Source organism: Nestor notabilis, unplaced genomic scaffold (assembly GCF_000696875.1).
Source record: "Nestor notabilis isolate BGI_N333 unplaced genomic scaffold, ASM69687v1 scaffold2890, whole genome shotgun sequence".
Classification (NCBI taxonomy): Eukaryota; Metazoa; Chordata; class Aves; order Psittaciformes; family Psittacidae; genus Nestor; species Nestor notabilis.
Genome location: NW_009909711.1, coordinates 135,813 through 155,045, shown reverse-complemented (window position 1 = coordinate 155,045; position 19,233 = coordinate 135,813). Strand labels below are relative to the sequence as shown.

Sequence of the window (19,233 nt, the reverse complement as noted above, 5' to 3'; positions counted from 1 at the left end):
GCTGTATGCAGTGTCTGTGGAACCATTGTTGTTTTCTTCACATGAAGAAATTGCTTCCATAGCCTTAAAAATGTGAAGAATTGTTCAAGGGCAGAAAAAAAGTTGAATGACTGGCAGTTGTTTTTCAGTTATATTAATTTTATTAGTCATGCATTCTCCTGTGTTTTTTTCTGAGCTCTGGGACTTCTTTCTTTTAGCAATTAGAGCTTTTGAACAAAGAAAACTTCTGCTTAGACGCAGTGATGAATTCAGTACCCCTGCCTATGCACCTCAGTTGAATCTGGGGACAACACTGTGTTGAGTTTTAATACCTGAAGCTTCATCTGACTGATTCTCTCTGCTTGGGGCACTTGACGCAAATACATGTAAAATGGAGTGTAAGAAAAGAATAATCCCTCAGCCAGCTTCCCACAGAACATTATTTCTGCATTCCCATCATGTGCAGAAGGGGTCTTTCATACGGACTTATGAAATAGTTAGAAATAATCATTTATTACAGTCTTCCGCAGCTGGTTCTTCTGGCCTCTGAGCTCCCAGCAGCCACACTAAGGTACTATCTTCCCACCTCACTGAGGGCTGAACTGGCCACTGAGCAGCCTCATACTCAAGGAACACCATCTCTACGTGTCTTTCAAATGTGTTTTGCTGTTAGAAAGAGATGGTGGAGAAGTCCATGGTGCTGCAGTCTATATTAATCCTACAATGAGCAAAGTCCTGCCCATCTCCAAGGCAGGAGTTGCTCTGTAAATGATTGGGGTGTTTTCAGCTGGGAGGGAGAGGCAGAGGCTATTGTGCTTAAAGTTACTCACCCCAGCTTATGAAATACATGAAGTAATACTAAGTCTCCATAGGTACTGTAGTTTGGGCCACATTAAGGAAAAACTCAGTTTTTGTAAGTTTCCCAAGCTGTTGTGAGAGACTTTAAAAAAGAAGCAAATAGGAACAGTATTTCCATCCCAATGTGAGCTATGGATTCTTGACCATGTTACACACTGAAACTGAATCATTTTCCTATGTTAAAACCTTTTGTAGTAAATAGCTTAGAAAATTAACAATATTGGGTAAACCCAAGAGCTTCATAAAGAAGCAATTACCCTTTCACTTTAAGATATTCTGCCTTTTCCCCCTTGTATTTTGTTCTTTTTAAGTCCTCACATATTAAGAAAACATGTACATTTTAAGATTTTTAAGTGAGTCCTCAAAAAGGCAAAGGAGATGTTAGAATGTCATTAACTGGAGAACCTTTAATTTTTTCCTTTATAAAGCTTTGAATTGTTCTGTTTGAAGTTCAAATTCAGAAATAAAACAAAAATCAAAACAGAAAGTATGGTTTTTCTATGTAGCAAATTAATGGACTTAACCAGGAAAAAGCTGTGTTTAGTTCTAACACTTGTCACATAAAAAGAATTCTAACATCTTGGGCGTTCTTTCTTTTTTGTTTTCTTTCTTTTTTGACCCCCCAAAGGCCATTTTCCCAACATTACAGAACATGTATACCTTGATAGTTGTGTGTGAAAACTTATAATGGGCACTTTGTGGGGTTGATAAGAATCTCATTGAAGGGAGCATAGAGCCTGTCTTAGACCTTAAATAGAGAATTACAATAATTTAGGCTTCAAAGTCAAAATTCAGATAAAGCAAGTAAAAGTTACTACTGTGCCTTTGAATTTCAGCCTCTACTCTGTGTATTAGTGGAAGGAAAACTGCATTTGAAGTGGTCAGCATGCAGATGTTGGCCATATGTTTTGTTTTCTCTCCTCTCTGATTAACTTAAAATCATTATGCACTTAACAAGTGTTCACTTCTCAGTAGTGACCCATCATTTCCAGTGTGAGCATATCCTTCAATATTTAGTTCCTCGGGAATTTGTACCTGTGCTTGACACAACTGGATAAAGGTTTGACAGTGCCCGTTGCAGAACCACATTGCAGTAACTGCCTTGGAATGCCAGTCTCATAGGGCTCCGGTCGTTATGGTCGAAAAAGGCAATGAAAGAGTAGAAGAGATTTACATTAATGTGTGCAGCCTTGACTGTTGAGGGGTACAGCTAGCACACGTGTTTCAGCATCCTTGCTCTGCTGATGTGGAGAAAACTTGCTGAACCATGCTTGCTTGGCCGTGAGTCTGGACTTTTCCAATCTTAACAGATCAACAGGCAGAGGCTGTTAATTTGAATTATGGAGGAGGCTCATGGTCTTTGGTGCATTAAACAACCTTCCCAAGGTTGTGCAGGGAGGGGTCTGCTGTACCCACTATATAGGGATGAGTGATTTTGTTGAAATCGTAGGTCATCCCTTAGGTTTTAGGTCAGTTTGAGGGTATTGAGTCTGATCCAGCATTGCTTTACTGCTACTTTATGGTTATGCACTTCCACTAATATACCTGGAGTTTTAGTCTACTATCTACTGGTAGTCTTTGGAAAATACTGACACTCCTAATTGTTTAATGAATCTTTAATGGAGCTTTTAGTGTGTGTGAGTGTATGCATATTGATGTGTGTATGCATATTTAGGTATTAGGAAAATAAGTAAGGCTGTTGAGAGACTCCTGCAAGTTCCAGGGAGGGGAATGTATGATCACAGATTGTAATAAGGTGTAAAGGTTTTCACTCCTTAAAATGGAGAAGTTGACATATTAAATTGGATGTAGCCTAATGATGTGGTCTGACTCAGAGAATTTGAAGGAAATAACAGCTGTGCACATCAAAGCTGAAAAATAGGAACTTCATCAGTCAGTAGCAGTTCAGAATGAAAGAAGAAATCACGGCATTATTACTTATGGTGGTTAGAGAAAGGAAACATAAAGTTCAAACTTTCTGAAGACAGAATGCTGTCTTCAGTCATGTAGCATGTCTGCTGGGTATCAGACCCTTGTCCTGCTGAGCCACTCTTTAAAGGTGGGGGACATTGTCCAAACATATGCACCTACTGATATATCAGATACCCTAAGATGACTGAGACTTCCCACCTGGCTGACTGATAGGACAAAAAGCATATGGAAGACTCCTGCCCTTCTGGGGTGGCAGCTGGATGCCCTGAGGCATCTCAGATGGCAGTAGATGCTTCTGTCAGGAGTAACTGCAGCAGACATAAGTACAGGCTCACTTTCACTTGCATCTTTAATACACAGTCACCTGAAGCTTATCAATAGTAGTTCATAGCAGTGTTTGCAGTGTGTAGTTGCAGAAAGCAATGAACAGTTATCTAATTTTAAACTTCAGAAAAATTTTGAGGTGAATTGAGCATTTACCCTCATTGAAATCTGACCAGGATATAAAGTTAAAAACTATCCTAGTGTTAAAAATTGTAGTTATAAACTATGATTCATAGTTGCAGTGGATGGCTGTTTTCCTAATGACCTCAGATTCATGAATTCATTCTAACATTTGCCTTTTTATGTATTCATAGTTAAATATAACTTGAATGTTGCCCTAATTACATTCTCATGTTAATTTAGCTCTGATTCAGAATTTCTATCACTATTCTTCATAGAATTATTTTGAAATGATGGAAAGTTCAGTAAAGATGCTCCAGTGTGTGATTGTGCCTTTGAATTATTTATCACATTGAAAGACAGAAATATGGTTAAAATCTAGTTTGAGTTGTAAATGAGCCTGGTAACGTAAGGAGGAAGTGAAAATCCTTTTTGCAGAGCAACATGGTTTATGGGCACATCATTTGATATTGCGGGAGTGCTCTGCAGCCCCACATGAGCAAAGAGCCTCATGACTGAATAGGAAAACATCCAGTGCACCAAGTGGCAATGTGGTAGGAGAGAGAGAAAGGTACAGAGACAACTTGCCCAGATGACAGAGCAGATTAGTGACAGACTTAAGAAGAGAAAACAGATGTCCTGTGCTGGTCACAACCAGCACTCTCTCCCTCTGCTATGAGCTATGGAAACAAAAGCTCTCCCAAGCGGCATTTAGCCCATGTTTTTCACAATGCATCACAGTGGCAAGTAGAACAGTGTTAACAGAAGGCTGAAGAAACCATGATTAATGCAAAAACTCATACTTGTGGCTGTGGCCCTGAGCTAGGTAGAGAACAAGCAATTGCTGGTGAGGCATGTGCGAGACTGAGAGGGTGAGAAACTGCTCAGAAGAAATTCTGAAGGAGAAAAGGAAACTTGTCTTAATGTAACCAGCAGTTTTGCTTAGAGGTAAGTGAGGGGAAATTCTTCATTTATAAATGGTTCATTGACCCATGATAATAAAGCAGTGCTGCAGAAGAAGGATAATTATCTACTTAAGTATCAGATGCCCTAAGGGTAAAAGCTTCCCTTCTTTCCTTTTGAAAAATGAACTCGGATTAAGTGAATGTCCTTTTTCCTGTTTTAGTGTTGACATGGATTTCCTTTTTATGAGTAAAATTAATTAGTTTTTCTATTCCTTTATTCCTGGTATGGAAATCAGGTCTGCCAAGCAAGTTTCCAGCTCTTCCCTTGGGCCCTAAGTTCAGCCAATAGCATCCTTTATGGAGGTGCTTTGAATAGTGTGCTGGGAAGGCACAAATGAATTACAGAAGATTTGTTATGCCCAATAGCTTGCCAAAAGGCACAGCATTTTGGAAGTAAACCCCACAAAACTAGGCTTTTTGTCCCTATCCAGGATTGGTTTATTTCCAAGTACCTGCTTTCTAAATACATAATTCTCCTTTCTTAAGCTTTAATATGGTAAGTTGCAACAAGCAAAAAAAGAGAATACAGATGGCATAGCTGATGCTGGCGGGGGGCAGATTTTCAACGCAGATTAAGACCCACAGCTGGGGCCAGTCATCTCCTGTTCTGCTGGGAACTGACTCAGAAAATTCCCTTTAGCAAATAACCATTACAGTCTTGTCTGTCCTCATCTGGACTTTGGAAAATGATCAAAACCTGCCCCTACTTCTTCACTTCCAGAAAATGTCTGGGTTTTTCTCCAATCAGAATTACAAATGCAATGCCTACGATAAACTTGGTGGATGTAAACATGTTGTCTGTCCATTTGTGGAAATAAATCATAGAATGGTTTGGGTTGGAAGGGACCTTAAGATCATCTAGTTCTGACCCCATCTCTTGCATGTATTAATCTTTATTCCAAATGTCTCATGCTGTTCTTGAAAATCAGGTTGATGTAACCTTTATGTGAACCTGTTAACTGCAGAGCATCTCCGAGTTACCTTCCTGGGAGTATAGAGAATATTCCTGAATAATCAAAGGCTTCAAGATACAGTAAAAGTAAAAATGACTGATACAATGGCAAGGAACTTAGTTTTCTTGAGTTGGTCCTTTGGATGTCTGCCTTAATACTGGAAAAAACAAGTTGTTAATTTTCATAGCCTTTGCTCATGGAAGTTCAAGTGGTGTTAAAGGTGATTTTAAAGTCTGTATTCTGCAAACATAATACTGTAAGTCAGAAAAAAAAAAGTCCTGTCTGTGGGGAATTAAAATGAGAATCAAGTCCCAAGTACCTGCCTGTTGGATTTACACAACTGAAGCTCTGCTAGTCTGGACCCTATTAATAATGTTATAAAATTGACTTTCAAGTGAGGAATCATGGCAATTATTAATTTCTGTGAATGCAGCAGATCAGATGACTGTGAGTAGTGCCTGTGTACTTCCATTGTTTACTTTATAGCTTCATTTCACTGACTTGTGAAGTGCAGTCACCAAGGTAGAATAAAACCAAAGTGTATTTACAGCCTTGTGACCACCATGCTTAAAAGCGAATAATCTTAATTGTCTTAATGTGTTTCTAAGAACACAACATTTAGAACAGGTGAGCATTCCTTCTGAACAGGATGTAGAAGTAAGTGATGTGCTATTAGCAACATATGGGAGCTTTTCACATTTAAGTACCTAAAATTAGAGGTGCAAGATCAAGATTTTCAGAAGTACATACCACATATGTGGAAAAGAATTGTAAAATTGCTGTGTCAGATCATATGTGCAAACCCTTCATAAATTCCCTTGGCTTTCCTCCATTTTTGATCACAAAAGGAAATGTCTCAGACTTTCTGAGGTGTTAAATATGAACATCTCCCCATCAAAGTGGTAACATGGAGTCTGAAAACTTTGATTTCCCTAAGACATTTCAGTCTTAAGACATCACAGGATCAGGGGATGGGTTGGGTTGGAAGGGACCTTAAAGATTATGTAGTTCCAAGCGCCTTGCCATGAGCAGAGACACCTACTGGACCTTAGTTCACTTGTTTTGCCCATATCTGAGGGATTTGAAGAATCTTCTGAACAAAGCATCTGAGCATCATATGATTCTCTGTATTTAGCCTTATTCTGTAGTTGCTGTAGCTATAATCCTCAGAGATAAAGAGTTTAGGCAATTCAAAGGTGATCAGAAGTGGGTACGGGCTGGGGACTGAGACACCTGTCTTTTTGGACCACTCCAACTTGCATTTGTGCCTTGACAATAGCACCTTCAGATGTCCTTGTTTGTCCTCTGCGGCCGGTGGAGCGTTTCCGTGACTTGTGTCCTGAGGAAGTGGCGGATTTGTTTTGTACGGCGCAAAGAGTTGGCAACGTGGTGGAGAAGCACTTCTGCAGCACCTCACTCACCATTTCAGTTCAGGTTTGTAAACCAGGCAACTAAAAGAGGCTTAATGGTTTGTTTTATCAAGCTTTCAACCTTCTTCCCTAGCCCAATGACAAAAGGACATTCAAGCTTCAAGGGGCAATAGATGCAAAATAATAACGATAAAAAAAGCAGCACAATGACTGCATTGCAGTCTGCCAGATTTCCCACTGAATTAAACCTAAAAGGCAAACTAGCAAAGTGTGGATAATTAGTAACTGCAAAACTTTGGAATAAGCCTGCAAACACTCCCAAGTGCAGTGCTTGCTCGTAAGTATTTCAGCAAATACTCTTGCTTCAAAGAAGTCTTTGCAGGATTGACCTAGAGAAGGCAGCCACATCACGCTGTCCAGCAGGTAACCCACTGCTTGTGATGGAAATAGGTAATTCCTCCTCACAGCTATTTATGTGCAGGCAGAGAGAGGTAGACATGTAAATATATTATCAATTCCAATCTTTCAGTTATTTTTGCTGGATGTTTTTATGCCAAAAAAAAGAGCTCTGTTTAAAGCAAATCATAACACTAAGCCTATTTTGTTAGAATAAGAATTTAAGTAACCATCCTTTGATTAAATTCTCACAGGTATGATTTTCTATCACAGGGATCAGAAATCTATTGCTAAGTATTCAAAAATGTGATCTGAAAGAATGATAAATGACAACTGTTGTTTTTTATGGTCTAAGATCTGGTTTCTCACTTTGCCGTGGTCTGAGATGGAAAGGTGTCTTTTCCAAAACCTTTGTGTTGAATGCTAAAATATACTAAACTAATACAGTACAATTCAGTGTAAATTATTATTGAGTAAGGTTATCTGAATTCCTGTGTGATCATTGTGAGTTCTTCTAACGTGAGACTTCTCCCTTTGCTTACAGGATGGTCCTGAAGCCGGACAAACGGTGAAGGTGAGTGCTTATAATGCAGCATACAAATTAAGAGACAATTATAAGAACTAATAAAAAATCAAAGCTAGTCATCTGCAGACCATTGCTCTATCTTTATTTTATCCTTGAGATCAAAAAATCCCAAGTGTACAATAGCTTTGAATACTTTTTACTGAATTTGCACAGGATGATGTTTACAGGTTTTCTTTCTAGGCAAAAAATTTCTATCATAAAAATATCTCCTCTAAGCTGCTGGGTGTATTTATGCAAGAAAAGCCTTAGAAAAGAGGCATCTGTTTAAGCCTTTTGTTTGTTTTATGGAGAAAATATTGCCCTTCCATTCATAATCTCTTTGTTTGTCTTTTTATTGCCTAATGAGTTGTAGCTAATTATAGGAACAGTTAAACTGAACCACATTATGAAAACATACCTTTTGTCTATGCTTTCTCCCTACATATTCATATCACATTCTTGTTACTGAAGTTCAAATGTAATGAAGCCAGTGAAGCTTAAACACAGATTTTAAGTGTACTTCTGAAAAAAAGATGGGGGGTGGAGGGGCAGAGAAGGATTTATGATTATACTCTCCACTTGAGTAATAACATAGATAACATCCAAGATGGCTCTCCAGCCATGTTTCACTGCCTCATAATGCAAATGCATGTGTAGTTAGATTATATGCCTGAACATTAGATAAAGGCTATTTTTCACATTTGGAATCAAAGGAAAGTCAAATATGGCTGTGGGTTAGCACTTTGTAAAATCAAATTAGATGTCTCAAAGAAGCTGTTTGGGTTGATTAAGATAACTGTAACAAGCAAATGATGGCATATAGAAACATTTTACTTCTTTCCAATTTGCTGCGTTGACCTTATTTTTCCTGCTCCTTTTTGTTGCCTGCTTTGAATATATAATAGAGAGGTAATAGGGAGAGAGAAAGAAGAAATCAGAAAGTTTCCAAGCTCTGGAAAGCCAAGGAGTGATGTAGGAATGTATTATAATTTACTTCAGTACTGTAACAAAACAGATTCTTGCTTTAGGTGGGGTTCACTGGGAATGCCTGTTGATAGGTGAAATGTTAAATACTTTCTGAAGTAAGCTTTGTCAATAGTACTGACATGTTTTAATAAGCAAATCACAGGATTTCTTTTACTATCTTGGACAATCGTTTTTTCTGTGTAAAGAAAAGGATACAGGAATGATTATAATAAAATTTTAGAAAATTTCCTAATATGAGTAAGCAAAACTAGATGTAAAAATTCCCATCTTCTGTGATAGAGAACAGTAACAAATGCTTACATAGGTCTTCAAAAGGCAAGAAATTCTGTATCATTTCATATTCCTACAGGAGACAAAGAGTGTGAAGGGTTAATCCAATATACTGCAAAATGGTAGCCATCCTTCGTGCTTCCTTCTCACGCTTTTAATAAGCAATGAGATGAAAATGACCTGGTCTTACAGCTGAGAGCCCCTAGATGCTGTAATAAAGTGTTTATTCATAAATCAGAGGTTAACAGTTTGCATTTCTCTACTTTTCTGCGTCATTGGACAACACTAATTTATCATCTTCACTTTGGGATGCTTATCATCTAAAAATGCCAACAACTATTCTCTTCAGAGTACTGAGAGCTTTCAAAGCTTGAATTGGAGAAGAAATTGCTATGATCAAGATCTTCTTTAGATTGAACAATCAGGTGGATACATAAATAGCTGGTTCCATTTAAACTGCTTGAATCAGAAAATTTGAATACCCACCTATGTGATTTACATATAATTCATGAACCTTAAATTCCATGTGTCATGTGTTCTCATACGTGTTTTTTTCATGTAGAAGAATGCAAAGTAATGTAGCCTTTCCTCTGAGGGAACTTTTAATTCGATTAAAATTTTAATTAGAAAAATATTCTAATAGTAAGAATAGGAATGTATCACAAAAAATACCCAAGGGAGTCTGGGGAGACTCTGTTTCAGTAGGGTAGTCAAGTGTATGTCAGGAACTGATTAGGTGTAGCTGTTCTTGCTTTGAATGGGGTCACATACTCAGGAATCCTTCCCATGTGTTGTGTAATTCTAGATACCTGTATAAATATAGGTTACTCTGTGTGCTATGTAGGAAAAGAATTGCAGGAAGCAGGGGAAGGGTACTGGCTGTTAAACTGATCAGTGCAAAGTACAAAATGGGAAGAGCTATCACCTGGCTGAAGACAAAAAGTGACTGAGGAACTTTATCTGAAAAAGATTAGGAAATTCTCTTTCTTTGTCAATCAGGAATGGAAACTCCTGTCCAAGAAAAATCTTAGACCTCAGTTTGAGTCTGTCTTTGCTATGGAGGTTCTGATAATTCTATGTGCAGTGCATGTGAAGGTCTAAAGGGTATTGCCCTTTCAGTATGATTTTGGATATTAATCAATGGTGAGATTGTCTGCCCATGTTATGTGTTCATTGTGCTGGTGTGGGCAGGTTTCAGTCCAATGTATCATGTACTGCAATGTCAGGATACTTGAAAGCCTCTTGGACTAAAACCTTTCTAGTTACCTAATGGGAAGTTGTTTAACATGTAGCTCTGACATTGCTATACTCTGTTGCTTGTGGATATTGTCCTACTTTGAATCTAAGCTAGCAGGGCCTGCAGGACTGCATTTTAGGGAAGCTTATGGTCCTTTCAAGTTCCCCCATTATTGCAGTCTGCGTGTTTGAATTGGATGGGTCCTTGAAAGATATTATACCTGACCCTTAGCTCACCAATACTTCAGAAGTGTAGCTGGGTCTTTTCTTACCCTTCAACAGCTGGAAATAGACATTTTCTAATGAATTCTGAACGATGTCCCAGGTCCATAAAATAATACAATATATTCCTGCATAATCTTTTTTGTAGCTGTCCTCAGATTGTGTCTATTCCAGACCTGTCACCTATTTATGAGAGGGACAATGTCCCTCTCCAGAGGTGGTCACAGACTTGCATACTTTGTGTTTTACTGGAAGAGATTGCACAAACTTATAACAGAGAACCCAAGCATCTCTGAGCAGTGTGTCAGCAAGCATAACCATCTTCCAGCGTTGAAGACAGTTTGAATTCTTATTTATTCTTACTTGAGAAATAAAGGAAATTATCTTTAGGTCCTCTCTTAAAGAATATTTATCTCTGCAATTTTCAGCTCTGTTTTTCTTGGTGAACACAAAACCCACGGTGTCCTTGTGCCAGGAATGGAGGGTGAGAGTTTTGTGCTGGTTCTGTTTGAGAAAGCCTTAAATATCCAGGCAATTTCATGGATCAGGGAAATCAGCTCTGCATCTTAATGCAGGGCTCTTATTACTATGTCAAGCAAGTGACGTTTCAAGATTTCCCTGGTATATTTTATAGCCTTCTTTTCAACATCAAGTCAGCAAATGCTCTAGCTGCCTTGGTAGATGTATAGCATAGCACAGAATAAACTCTCAGGTTTACCTTTTATATGAGATTCAATCACAAGAAACTCAGTGTACGCTGTACTCCATAAAGGCTAAACAAATCAAGCTGGCAGGAGCATGATGCAGCTAATTTATCTGTAGAGACAAGATAATATGGCACAGCAAGCGTCCATTGCACAAACACACATGAACACATACTCTATTCTGCAGCAGTGTTAAAGTCTCCAGCAGCTCAGCACCTCCACTGTTATCCATGAGTAAGTAAGTGCCTGTTTGCCAATTATCGGTTCACCTAAATAAATGAGGAAGCGAGGCTGACGGTGGCAGTGTGGGTGTACATGAAGAAATTGTATTTTATGTCACACATTCCACTAATTATTTTACACTGAGAAGATTGTCTCACGGTTAGTTTTTGATGTACATGTTTTTCTTTCCCAGATGTTTTTTTAATGCTGCGTTAAATCAATCCACCTGGCTTGGATTCTTTCGAAATCTTAACCTGAACTGTGGAGTCCAGGGTTTATTTAAGCCCACAGAAAGAGCAGATTGCTCTTTCATACTATTTGTCTACTTATCTCTGGACCTGAAGTACTGGACCTCAGGTTCAAGTCTTTAAATTTAATCAAATCGCATTGCAGACTCATTGCATCAGAAGGATTAAGTTCAGTAACTGCAATACTTTCGACGCCTCAGCCTTCTTTCCCTGCACACTGGCAGAAGTGAGTCCATGTTTAATGGAGTATTGAAAACCACCTTTGGATCTCTCAAAAGAGAAAAAAAAAAGATGGTGTTTGGGAAATGCAAAGATTTTTCTTACCTCTACACAAATATGAATATTCATGAAGAAAAAACATGGGAGAAAGAAGCAAGTTATTGAAAACCAGATTGTACTGAAACATGGGTACAAATGGTCTTGTTTGCTTTACACTTAAGAAGCATGATTCTCTTGAAAGCTTGAGGGATGTCCAGAAATGATTTGAAGTAGTACAACAGTCTCTGTGAATTGCTTTGAGAACCACACTAATAGTATTTGCTTGGAAGAATATGCAGTGTTGCAGATAGGTAATTGGTGCAGCAAATTCAGTAGTCTCAGGGCTGTTAAGTCTCATAATTTTCTTCCTATTTCTGTACTTAGATTGGGGTGGGTTTTGAGGGGATGTCAGTGTGTATATTTTCAAAGCCAGGATGGTTCTGCCCCTGTAAAGAGATGGGGAAGCAGAAGGGAAAGCCGTACAGTTTGTCTCCCCCTTCCTTAAAGCCTTTTGCTAACTCTTTGTTTTCTACTCACTGTACATAATAATTCTTGCCCTTTTCTTCAGGAGTCTTTTCAAATTCTGCGTTGTTTTGGTCTAATTCCCCTTTCAGTCCTTTAGCCAGACCTGTGTTTTCTATGATGAAATTAATAGTATAGCCCCAGAGTCCCAGTTTCCTCTTTGCTTTGTCAGGTCCTGTTCATTACATGTAACATTTAGTTCCTGATTAAACTGTAAGCTTTCCAGGAAAAGGGTCATACTGATTTTTAGTTTGCTATGCTTATAGTTCAAATAGACACTGGTAGATCTGTAACCCTTCCTTTAATACAAATAATAATATACAGGATCTAGAATGAAAATGGTTCTTAAGGCCCTCATAATTGTGCAGATCAGTTCCTGTGCTTAAACCGTAAGAGGTGTCTGCATCCACTATACACCCATGTAAAGTTACAGAAGTTTTTTGAAGATTGAAGGAGATGGAAGAAAATTGGGAATGTGGAAACAGCCTGGTGATTGATGGACATGACACCATCCTAACTGAGAATACCAAAGGCTCCAAGGCATTGATAAATTGAAATGATGACCTGGATAATGAAGCCTGATCTAGAAATATTGAGTTGTGAAGTTCCCTGCAGGGATGGGGACAGAAACTTTTGAAAGATTCCCTTTAGCAGTGAATTATGATGGTTCTGAATCTGGATGATTTTGAATTTCCAGTGGTGGATGTTGTGACATGCTGTACTCCTGACTTGTTAAAGCAATATCTTTCCTTGACCCTGAACAAACACAGAATAATATGGATGAATTAGAATGTAAAGAAAAAACAAAACCAAAACAGAATTAAAAATGTGCAACTATAAATGAGGAAAGTAAAAGAAATTTCAGAAGTTGAAGAATGGTAACAAGAAGAGAGATTTTACTCTTCCATGCTAGCAGTTCTACCCTTCTTTCCTGCCATATGGATTTGTCAGATGAAGAATAGTCTTTTGGTAGTTTCATTCCAAAAATACCCCCAGAGCTAGCCAGAGTTATTGACCCTAAGCTAAGCTATAATAAGTAAGTAAGTGGGCTCAAATGCTTGTTTAAATTGCCTTAGTATACAGATATTAAAAGTCATGCAGCTCTTTCGGGCACATCCAGCAGCTCGCTCTTCCATTGCTGGGCACAGTCCCCTTCAGCAGCAACTTGCAGAGTGCTGTCTGCTGGCTTTTTTGTTCTCCCAAAGGTCAGTGGGTGAGAGCTAAACTGGAGGTAACACATGCAGACCTGCAAAGGTACTTGCATGTGTGTGACATGAAGGTGTGCGCTCTTTCAGGAATGCACTTGGGAGCATGGATGTGCCTGTCCCTGTCCCCAGCAGCTGCATCCTGTGTCAGCAGAGGCCTGAGAGGCTGTGCCAGCAGCTAGTCCAAGTGGTGAGTGAGCAGTCAAGTGGAGCTGGGATCACAGTTTGCTGACTGATTACTGCAGGGAAGGGTTAAACACTGCAAGGGCTCCCCACACACTCTGTCCTCCTGTGCAGCTCCTGCTTTGGCAAAAGCACTTTAAATATACTATTATTTTTTTTTGCCTGGTATGTGTTCAGATATTTACAGTTTTCATGACAGAAGAATCTTGAACAAATCAGTCATTCCGAAGGGTTTATTTGGAGCTAAAAAGCTCTTCAATTTTTTCCTTTTTTGCTATAAACAGGGTTCCATTTCAAGATGAGAAAGTATTTCTAGCAGGAAGGTGGAAAAATTTTCCTCTGAAAATGTTAGAACAGGGTATTTTGATGACAAAATCTTTTCTTTATAAAAACACTTCTTTTAGAAATACTTTCCATTCTACTGAACTGGCACTTTGTGACAGAAACCCCCCCAGCAATATGGGGAGGGGCATTTAGAAATCCATGAATTGCTCTAAGTGCTGCTCCTCATTTGCCCAGCAATGACTGAGATTAGGATCAAAAATCCTATGTTTTAATTAGTAACTATCTTTCACTCCTTTGTTCCCATGTTACAGCAATATGCTTTGCATTTAAATCATTCTCTCTCTGAGTGTATGTACAATCAATCAAATGCCACTCTTGAGTACAGGTCCCACAAATACCCTTTTGTACTGTAAATGTAAAACCTCTAGAAATCCCAGACAATGCATGAAGTCTAAAATCGTTAACAGCACAGTCAAGGCTCTCAGATTAATTTTTGTGTGGTTAGTGTATGAATTTCTTTCCAGGCTCGATCTCATCCATAATACTTTTTTGTCAAGCTCACGTCCTATAAGCCTCTTCCTATAACAGGGAATGCTTACTTTGTGGCTTTTGGGTTTGTGTTTGGGGTTTTTTTTTTTTTTTTACAAAACATTGCTTTCAGCTAGAGTGTAACTCACCAAGAAATGTGCAAAAGCATTCCTGTTGAATTCAGATCTGTAACTTGGTGCTGTTCTGTGCTTTGTAGTATGTGTTGTTTATTAAACAAGTGTTGCAAAGCTAGATTTGTTTATTAGGTTTCTGACTAAATCTTTCTAAACATCATTATAATCATAGATTCATAGAATAGTTAGGGTTTGTAACAGAATGTTTCGTGCCAGTGCTCTGACCTCCTGTGATTTTGCACATTTGCCTTTGCATTCTTTTCTACCAAGTACTGCTTTTGCTTCCCTCAAGGATCAACATAAAATTATTCCTACGCTGACGGCAGATTAGAAGGGGAATGTCAAAGGGTCATGTGCAATTCATGCCAATGGGTGCTTTCCATAAGCAGGCATTTACCCACACTTAAACTGGTTTGTGGTTAAGTTTATTGGGTGTTCCTGTGCAAAGGAATTTTCAGTTGACTGATGTGTGTTAGACTTTGTGGCCTCAGCTGTGTGGCTGGATGCTGCAACATCCGAAGCCTCCCAAGGAAGGACAGAATCACAGTGTTTTGCTCGTGTTAATGACCCAGTTTCAGCCAGACAAAGAGAACCCATTTATTAAAGTCCTGACTACCTTATCAGAACAATAATAAAGAAAATGTTAAATTGGCTCCGTACTTCTTTTCCCCTTACTCACCTTCCCTTCAGAAAATGAAAGAGCTGTCAATGTAAAGCTGTCCCTGCAGCTCCCCAGAGAGCCTGCACAGCTTGAATGAGTTTGTTGCTTAAAAAGTCAGTAGGGAAATAACGTGTATATAATGTTTTCACATGTGAAAGCAAGGGAATGGAGGCCTTTCCTAGCCCTGTGTTCCTTTATCACATGAAAGAGTAGGTGGTTACACTGTCCTGTAACCTATTGATATTCTAAGCACATCTGAAATAGAAGTATATCTGTTCTAGTTCAGGTATTTTAGTCTGGTCTGGCAGTGCCATCTTAGCCCATGTAGGACTTTCATTTAGAGAAAGAAAAGTCTGTCCTTGAAAAGATTTAGAAACGGAAAACTAAGGTTAAAATAATAGAATAAAACTTGGTGAGCAAGCTCCAGACAGGATCACAAGGTAGAGAGTATGTAATGTTTTTACTGTTTAAAAAAACCCCCGAACAAACCAAAACTCAATCGTTCTGAATGCTGCAGTGGTTTTGTATCATGCTTATGGCAAGGCAGGCTGAAGAAGCCAAGAGCTTACTGCAAAACAAAGCCAAACCTCTCTCTCAACCCTTATTTTCCCCATCCCTCCTGAAAGCTGCTTGGGTGCACTCTGGCAAGACCACTCATACACAGGGTTACTGCTCATTCTGTAAAGCTAAACTGGCATTTGAAAGGATTTGAAATATGCCTTTAAAAATCCAGCCTCTGGGAGCTTTATCAAATGGCCCTTCGTCATTTGTGGTATGAAAAGCTCACACTGTTTGGTGATGGAAATATTGCTGGAATAGCAGTTTCTGAGGTTGAAGAACAGATTCCAGTGCACCTCATGTGGTGCTCACCATTTCACATTTTCCTTTTACTTGCTCGTAGTGAATAGAGTGAAAACCAGAAGCTTATCCAGTGCTGTTCATGTGGTGACTCCACCAGACTGTATCTCAGCTAGCTGTGTGTTTCGGAGGTTTATGCTCCACACTGGGGTTGATAATAGTTCATCCTTTAGAGGCAGCACAGGGTCACGGGGCACAGTCCTGCTCTGGCTATGCCAGGAGAGCTCACCTCTATCTGTGACATTTTGTTGTTCTGAGTTCTGCAGTTGCACCGTGTCTTGTTTCTATCTTGAGCTTTTTCTGTCTCCCATCCCCTCTCCCATGACCTGGGGCTTGGGTTTGTGCAGGGTGCAGAGGGGATCCTTCGCTATGGCAATTCCAAGGAGAAGGGACAGCATGCCCAAGTGGAGAACCCTGAGAAACCAGTCAGTTTTTCATCATGGAGGAAACCCATTGAGATTATGTCTGTGTGGATGGATGCAAATAGGCTGCATTTGATAGCATGGACTTGGGCTAAGGTTGCCTCTGCTTCTGGGCTGGGAATGACTAAATAGATTTGTTTCTGCCTGTACCTGTGTGCAAGGACTAGTGCAAAGTGTGGTGTGCCTATGCACACATCTCCTCTAAATAAATCCTCCTGTGCCCTTCAGAGCAAGGCTTTGCAGCCAGAAGCAGGGGAAATCTATAGCCTGTGGTAATGGCAGAAGATGAGAAAGACATTCTGTGTTCACTAGATTGCTCAGGTCTTTGGAAGGAGAAAAATGGTTTCTCCTTTTGTAATTTCCTAGATTATTATCTCTGAAAAATCAAACCATTTTATTTTCTTTTCCATTTATCCTTTTTGTGAGTTACCTCCTTCATTGCTACCGTGAAAATCTTCATTTCATGTTGTCTGCCTGGCATCACTGATCCAAATTCTCTCTGTGAGAGGCTGGAAGAAAATAAACTAGACCAGATGGAAAGTGTTCATGTGAATGATTGTCTTGATCTTGCTTTTAGAGATGTTAATATTTGAAATGCTGGATCTCTTTATCTGATTTAAAGAATGTTGAATTTCTGTGTCTGATTTCAAGTCACGTTTTTAGTATTTGAGGTAAAGATACTGCCCAAAGGTAGCACTTTCTTCTTTTTTATGGATCTGTGAATGAGCTTTATTAGTTCTCTATTGAGAAGGCATAGAAAAGCCAATAATACTGTGGTGGTTTCTTATCTGGCCTTCCAGCACATCTCAGCTGGAAAGGAGTTATCATTAGGGGGTGGTTGGTCTGCCCAGATTGAGGAGTCATTCAGCTTATACGGTATCTAATGGACCGTTTTTTCTGCAAATAAGTCATGTCTGAACTCACCAAAAGCCATTCTTTCAGTTGTGGCCTTTTGGTGAGGCCACCCTGAGCTGCATTTAGAATTATGATCTAGCAGAGTATGAATCTGTAACCTGTCTTCAATTCTCCCATGCAAGTAGAACAACCTTGGTGTCTGGGACTAGATTATTCTCTGGTATAAATGGTTCAGTTCACTTGTGAAAACATGTGGACTGAGTCAATAGAGCTTTTGCCATTTCTATATAAGCATTTTTGACCCTACTTGTGTAAGCAACTCTTTAACTCATAAAGTTTATCATTAAAACCTGCAATTATTAGTCATATATGTAAATCTAGCAATACCGAATTCAAAATAGCATGCTTGAGAAAACCTCTGAAGCATAATTTTGTATATGTTTTTAATCTTTAAATATCTCCCACTTCACCTGAAGGAGTTCACTGTTATAATAACTATCAAGTTAAAAAGGAAGGGAAAAAATACCAAGATTTATTAGGTTCTTATAAACTCCCCTCAGTACATATACATTTAGTATCTTTCATTACCATTAATGAGAATTATGCAGGCATCCTGGGGAGAATAGGCCTTGTTGGTTTATTTCTTGTCCTTGTTTTCAGCATTAAATCTTGTCCTGCAGTTAGTTCTATAGGGCATACATGAATTCCTGCTGCTCAGTTATTTGTTCTACGTAAGATACACAGTTTGAGCACCTTCTTTTGCATAGTGAAGGTAGAAAGTTCACAGACTTTGTGGACACACATAAAGACAAGGGATACATAAATTAATGAATTAATAGATGGCTATTGATTACCAGTAGAGCCTAATTAAATAATAAATTTTCCCCCACACAATTACTTGTTTCATGTTATTAAATGATCAAATCCATAACTAGTTTGGAAGCTCAGCCTCTTAGAATTAAATGAGGTGCTCAAGAGAGCAAAGTTGTGTTTTGGAGCAATAGGGATAGAGGCAGGGCCTGGTTACATGGATTTATGATTTAATTTTCTCTGTAACCTAATATAGTGTAACTATTGAGTTTCTTAAAAAAGATGAACTTTGATTAGATTTTGTTGACAAAAATAAATGCAAAATATAGGATGGTTTATTCATTATCTGGAGCATATTGAGAGAAGTGACTCATGAGTACTTCTGTACCTGAAGGGAGCTTTTCTCCTCATTCCCTGTGCTTTTAGCTGTATTCCACAGTAGTCAGTCATCCTCCAAGTGCCATCTAAGTGTAGTACGTTAGAAAGATCCAAAATGCAAAGGATGCAGAACTCAGTTCTGTGGAAAACAATTCATTCTGTATGAGTAACAACTTCATCATTCCTCATTTCTGAGGTAGACATCAACATTTCATAGAGAGTATTAAGTATGTGAAGGTCCTGGGAAAAAAGACACATTGAAGAAATAAAGTCAGCAAATAAAGCTCCTCAGTTTGACACACTTTCACTTAATTGGGAATTATAAGAGCTCGTTGTGAGAGCAGGAAATGAGTCTTTCAGCTAATTCCCTTCTGCATGAAAAATGCTGCGCACCAAAACACTGCTGTCCCGGGTGTGAGAAAACACCCTGGGTGGAATTCCACAGTGCTGTGCCACAGCAATGCCCTGATGGCATCTGTGGCTCAGGTCTTGCCTACCTGGCTGGCTCTACATTTACCAGCAGATTGCAGGATGAGCAATGGCAGCTCTTTTATTTGCAGTTAGGGCTGTGTTTTGCTTGCATTCATTGGGCTTGCCTGGCAGCAGATTGAAGCAGGGAAACAAGACTGTTTGTTCTGCTGTAGGAAGTGCGGAGCCTACCTGTGCAGGAGTCTGCACATCTATATGGAGCCGGGCATGTCTTTAGTTGTTGTTATGTTGGGGAGCATGCTATTGCTAAGCCAGTTCACCACTGCTAGGCTAGTGGTAGGTTTTAGTAGAGCA

General features: G+C 39.1%; 1 protein-coding gene across 1 annotated transcript in view; it reads left to right on the top strand.

The window, feature by feature from the left end:
- Nucleotides 1–6,410: 6,410 nt before the first annotated feature.
- FHIT (fragile histidine triad) overlaps nt 6,411–19,233 on the top strand; it is a gene marked incomplete at its 5' end in the record, with an annotated part of 131,827 nt that continues 119,004 nt past the window's right edge. Inside the window, 2 exons of the mRNA XM_010019498.1 lie at nt 6,411–6,565; nt 7,442–7,471. Coding sequence (XP_010017800.1) covers nt 6,411–6,565; nt 7,442–7,471 — 185 coding nt within the window. The remainder of the gene's footprint in view (nt 6,566–7,441; nt 7,472–19,233) is intronic.